Source organism: Chaetodon trifascialis, chromosome 8, assembly GCF_039877785.1.
Source record: "Chaetodon trifascialis isolate fChaTrf1 chromosome 8, fChaTrf1.hap1, whole genome shotgun sequence".
NCBI classification, from domain to species: Eukaryota; Metazoa; Chordata; class Actinopteri; order Chaetodontiformes; family Chaetodontidae; genus Chaetodon; species Chaetodon trifascialis.
This window is the reverse complement of record NC_092063.1, coordinates 19,546,751-19,552,750: the sequence shown is the minus strand read 5'-3', so window position 1 is coordinate 19,552,750 and position 6,000 is coordinate 19,546,751. Positions and strand designations below refer to the sequence as shown.

Genomic DNA, 6,000 nt, shown 5'->3' with positions numbered 1-6,000 from the left:
GTCTAAACAGGCTACATTTTATATGTCAAATGATATAGCTTAAAATTAACTCAAGCTAACAGACGCATAACCCTGGCACAGTCCTTATGGCTAACATGTTAGCAACACTTTTACACATCCAGCAGCCACTTCACAACATTAGCATTCATCTACAGTCATGTTTCTGCCCACCAGTAAATATAAGTCAAATATTCGCTCTCCTTTTAGCTCTGGTTGTCTTTCTACTGGCTCTTGAGAAAAAATATGGCGCCTGAATGGCTAAAAGTTCACCAGCTAGCTGCTAACTTAGCTGGGTGGGTAGCTTACTGCAGATTTAGCTGAGCTTTTTGGCATCATTCGACCAAAACAATTAGCTGAAAGAGGTTGTAAAGCTCCTCTGAGCGGCAGATAATTGTCCGTGGTTTCATAGCTATATGAGTTCGCACCTTTCACAATACTTAGTAATGTCTTTCCATGTTAACAATGATTAACGTAGCTGGGAAGGAATAACTGTCATAGTTGATTCATCATCACATGTATGAATGTGTAAACCATGAGTCTCAAAATGCAGTGACAGCTAAAATACACCACTGTATTTGTACTTATGTTATTTTTCACTGTGTCTTTGCAGGAAGTTACTGAGGGAGCATCAGTTGGAGGCAGTGACCAAAGCCGCCCAGCAGGATGAGTTGGAGAGGAGGCAGCGTCTGGAGGAGCACAGAAAACAGGATTTCCCCGTCCCACTGCTGCCTGAATACACAACTGGTGAGAGCGTGCACTCACCCGAAATGCTTCCATTGATACAAACAGCTGTACTAAGCTCCTAATTCCAATCATTAAACAAAGAACAAATAACCAAACAACTTTCTTTCCTTCCTGTCCCTCATTCCATCCCAATCGTCTGCCCTCTGTTGTCTTTCCTGTTTTTTCATCTGCTGCATCATTCCCGCCCCTCTCTGCAGGTGATGTGACAAAGCATGCAGCAGCAGCAGCAGCAGCAGCAGCAGCAGCAGCAACACAGCAAGAAGTGAAGTCTGTCAGACAGGCTGTGATCTGCCTGGACACCAGCAGCACCGGCGTCAGCGAGGACGACAGCAAGACTAACGTCGCCACCTCTGCTACCACAGAGCGCACACGCAAAGCAGGTGAGACACACACACACTTGAAGCTTTATGCATTTATTCAGAATGTTTGAAGAAAACCGATGGCCCGAGTGTCATTACCTTGAAACAAATCAAGTGTTTTATTTTGTGCCGTTGTTTTTCATTTTAAGTGAATCCTGTAAGCATGTTACTGTCAGCAAGCATCTTTCCTTTTCACGGCTGTTTGTAAGAATATTTAAAGGGTGGAAACAGTTAAATGACCTCATTTAGATTTGTTGAGATAATTGCAAGGAAAGGTAGGAATGCAGAAGAGGTTTATATTCTATGCCATCAGTGTCAGGATGAACTTTTGGACAAACATTATGATAATCTGGCAGGGAGGCCTGATGGTGTGCTTATTCAGCCCTGTTTAAACAGAACAATCTCAGAATCTGCTGCTAACTTTTAGTTTATTTACAGAGATAATTTTAAAAATGGCTCAATAAAAGTTGAATGAAAAGAGCAGATCAGACTGAGAGACCCTGAAGTACTCAAAAAAAAAATCAAATTTTCTTGGAGAATCTAGATTTCATAGAAAGTACAGCTTCTTTGTTAACTTCAGGCTGTGGTTATATCTGTGAAGAGTGTGTTTGTGCCACACACACTGAGGGTCTCCAGCCTCGACCTTTGATTGTGTAAGTGGGCTAGTAGGTCAGAAGTTCATGGAAGCAGGTAGGGACACGGAGCTGTGAAGTTAATTTATGACTCATCCAGTTGTATATTCTGAGCTGTCTGCATTGCGAGGCCAAGCCTTAAATAAGCCAGATGCTGATTCTTAAGATGCTTAAACAGGACAGGGTGAGCTTTAGTCCAACTAGTGAAGACTTCGAGTTACAGTACACCAACTTTCAGGTCCAGTTTTACAAACAAAAGGACTGATAGACTGTTTTTCATGCCAGGATTTATTAGAATCTTTTTTGCTACTATTTACCATCATGATTAGCACAATTGTGGAGAGTTTCAGTTTTCTGACTGCAGCAGAAGGAGGAAGTCCCTCTATGTCCCTTTTAGACATATGATCTGTCTGTTAAAGTGACAGATTTTGGGTTTTCTATCTACAGTGACGATAAGCATAGGATTTTGATGGAAACTGAACTGTAAACAGATGAAGCATGAATGCAAGCTGAGAGGTAGGCAGAGAGGTCAGACTGAGGCTCTGATGATTAATGTGTTTTTAAAGGTTTTCTTCTTTCTTTCTCTGGACCATAAATGGAAAAAGAAAGGTTTTTTTTTATCATTTAATGTGAAAAGTCTTCCTCTTAACAGCTTCAGATCACCTCATTCACTGTATTTTCTGGCTTTCTGTCTTTGTGGATAAGAAATTATAATTACACTCATTTATTACTCAACGGCTGCATTTATGTTACCGGCCAGGTTGCCGGTTTATTCAAAGTGGAAACTGTCATGCAACACTGGCGGCACATTTATGAGGTGAAGTGCTTGAATCCTGGTTTTTGAAGGTGTTCTCAGTTGGTCCAGATGATGTTTAATTCCATTGAGATGCTGCAGCAGACTCTCAGGAATCTCAGTGTAGTTGTACAATGGACGGTTTTAATATTTTTATTACAGTCTGGCTGAAGAAACCATGGTGCTACAGTGAGTAAAAAAAACTCCTGAAGTTAAACTGACCCTGGAACAAATCCTGCATGTGTTTCCATCAGTCTGTAGTGGTAACTAAATAAAAATGTTACGTTCTGGAAAGGTTTTCAGGACACAGCTGTTTTTCACTAGCAAGCATTCATTATAACTTCATCCATTCAGACCTTTCAGCTGCCCAGCCACAGGACATGAAGCCAATCCACTTGTGCAATTCGAGATGCCCAGTTATAGCAGTTTGCTGGTGTCTGGTGGAAACCTCACATCTCTAAAGCATCAGAGATTAAGCAAAGCAGCCTTAATAGCCTCATGACAGCCATGTGTTTATTAAATTACACACTCTGTTTGAAATTGCTTTCTGAGCCCAAGGGTCTGGAAAGTCGCCCCATTAAACGGACGCATCAGCTTGAATTTCCAGGAAAGAAATTAGAGGATTGAAAAACAAAACCGGAAATTTTTCTTACAGCTCACAACATGGCAGATATCTGAGCCCGCGCTCATCTTCAGTCACCTCAGAGCTGTAGACACAAGGATGATGTGTAGGAATAAATGTTTGTGATCAGCATCATGTCTGCAGAGACATGTTTTTAATACAAAAAACATCCGACTGGTGCTCTTCTGTGACTTCTAGACTCATATCAGCCTTCCTGTTGTCTCAGTGAAGCTGTGAAGGAAGCTGCACTTTATTTCAAGCAAAAACTTGGCATTCATTCTTTAAATTCTCAAAAGGGTGAACGGACTCCACAGTCTAAACCCGTATTACCAAGTAAAACAAGCAAGGTCAAAAACCTCCACTGTGTGTGTGTGTGTGTGTGTGTGTGTGTGTGTGTGTGTGTGTGTGTGTGTGTGTGTGAGAGAGAGAGAGAGACTGTGGTTTTCGTAGATTAGCTGCCATGAGCATCAGAGTATTTAAAACCTCCACAGGGTACATCAAGTACTGTTCCCTTATTGCCCGAGTGCACAGGCACACACTCAGACACACACTCACACACAAATTTCACAGAGCCACTCAAACAGTCAAGGATAAATACACACTTTAACACACACTCACGTAGAGATAAACACACATATGTTCTGCATTGAAAGAAGACGGAGGCAACCTGAAGGCAGACACACACCTGCAACACACAGACAGAAAAGAGAGAGAGGGAGAGAGAGAGACCAATGTGACGAACGAATGAACAAAAACAGATAAGATGTAAATTTGGGACCTGACAGACACAAAGCGAAGGGCAGAAAAGCAGCGAATGGAGCGAGGAGAGATGAAAGGGGAGGGTAGTGTCTGTAGGGCAGATCAGAGTGGGTCTGTGTAGCAATAAAGCTGGCTAATCCTGGTTATGAGCCAGAACACACACATAACCAACACACACACTCTCGCAGTGGCACAGTGACATTTCTGGTTGGGGTTGCATAACCAGTCTCCCCCTCCACTGTAATCCTACTTGTGTAACCAGCCATTCACTGCAGTTATATAAGCTCTCTCTCTCTTTCTCCTCTCTCTCTCTCTCTCTTTCACACACACTAATATACTGACACACATACAGACACACTGCCCTCGCAGACTGCCAGCTTGTGTAACTTTCACCACTTGATACCATTGACGTCGAAGTCCTTTTTATCAGAAATGGATTTCAGTCTTTCCACTCCACACACACACACACACACACACACACACACACACACACACACACAAACACGCACACACAGTGACGTCCATGTTTGATATAAAATCATACAAGTTGTGATCTTGACGGAGCCGCTGTTCAAAGCATTATTTAAGTTTTTGTGTGCCTTGGGTGTGTGTGAGGTAACTTTTGTGTGATAAAATTTGTAAGATTCTCCGTCAGAAATAGTTTAAATCCCTTTCTGAAACCTTTTACCTACTATTTTAAGGTAATATATAAAAAAAATGTTTCTTGCTACTCCCTCCCTCTGTGCAGATGTGATTGATCTGAGCTTGGGCGAAGACGACACCATTGTCCACATCAGCAGCGAGTCCACCAACGAGGAAGAAGAGAGCGAGCCGAGCGGCGTGCATGCCAACGATGCCCTTAACCGGCATGACGCCGAGGGCAGGGTGCTGGTCAACTTGAACCATCCAGCCGCAGAGAAGGACATTTTCCTGTTGCCTCAGCTGGCACGGGCAGTCAAACCTCACCAGGTACCATGACTGTTGCACTCAAAGCAAACCTTTGGTCCTTTTGTCTGGTTATCCTGCACCATTTAGGGTATATCACCAAAAGAATTAAGACATTTTGTCGCTGCAGTGTCCAGATCTGCCCTTGATGTGGATTTTTACTGTGCCATAAAGTCATGCCCTGAAAATTAGCTTCTGTTGACTGGTTTAAGCGTAAAGTACGAAAAAAATGTAATTAGTTTCTCCTCTGTCACCATCTTCCTTCTTTTCCCTCCTCGCCCCTCTCTTCATTGTCCCATCACTTTCTCGCCCGTCTCTTGCCTTTCCCATCTCCTCCTCAGATCGGTGGAATCCGCTTCCTGTACGACAACCTGGTGGAGTCTGTGGAGCGGTTCGGCAGCAGCAGCGGATTCGGCTGTATCCTCGCTCACAGCATGGGCCTGGGCAAAACGCTGCAGGTCATCTCCTTCATCGACGTCCTGTTCAGACACACCCAGGCTCACACCGTGCTCGCCATCGTACCTGTAAGCACCGGCACATTTCATGTTGGAACACAAAGAAATGTGCAGGCTTGAATAAATAAGTGCTCAGAGTGGGACCCAGAAAAAAGTTTCTCTGCTAAGTGAATAAAAAAAAATAACAAATCTGATTGAATAAAAGCACTTTGTGTGGGCACAATATGTTTTCCAACTCGCTAGATTAGACATGCACAGAATGAATATGGAGACTAGAAGACGATAAGGACTGAAACTTGACTCGTGTGTTGTATTGATTTCATCCCAGGTGAATACGTTGCAGAACTGGCTGTCTGAGTTCAACATGTGGGTCCCGTCCCCGGAGGCTTTACCTCCAGATACCGATCGGGGACTGGTGACGCCTCGTACCTTTAAGGTTCACATCCTCAACGACGAACACAAGTGAGTGACTTTTTGTAAGCTCTTTCTGGGTAAAGCCTGAATGAATCAACCCAACCACCTGCTTTGTTTTCCTAAAAAACATGTTGTAAGAATAAAATCCTCCTGCAGGACATGTTCTGTCTTCCTCAGACATACACACATCAGGATCTCTGCTTAATTTAAAAGCCATGTCAGGCGACTGGATGCAGTTGCATTCGGGCAAAGCAGTGAAGAGACTTTCCGTCTGTCT

General features: G+C 43.3%; 1 protein-coding gene across 3 annotated transcripts in view; it reads left to right on the top strand.

Moving 5' to 3' along the window:
* Positions 1-6,000, top strand: part of LOC139334676 (helicase ARIP4-like) — a 33,811-nt gene that overhangs the window by 18,542 nt on the left and 9,269 nt on the right. For 2 of the 3 annotated variants that reach the window (XM_070967725.1, XM_070967728.1), the window contains exons 3-7: positions 611-744; positions 942-1,124; positions 4,658-4,878; positions 5,196-5,378; positions 5,638-5,771. In XM_070967725.1, the coding sequence (XP_070823826.1) occupies positions 611-744; positions 942-1,124; positions 4,658-4,878; positions 5,196-5,378; positions 5,638-5,771 (855 nt within the window). The remainder of the gene's footprint in view (positions 1-610; positions 745-941; positions 1,125-4,657; positions 4,879-5,195; positions 5,379-5,637; positions 5,772-6,000) is intronic. The other variant, XM_070967726.1, reaches the window with a different exon arrangement.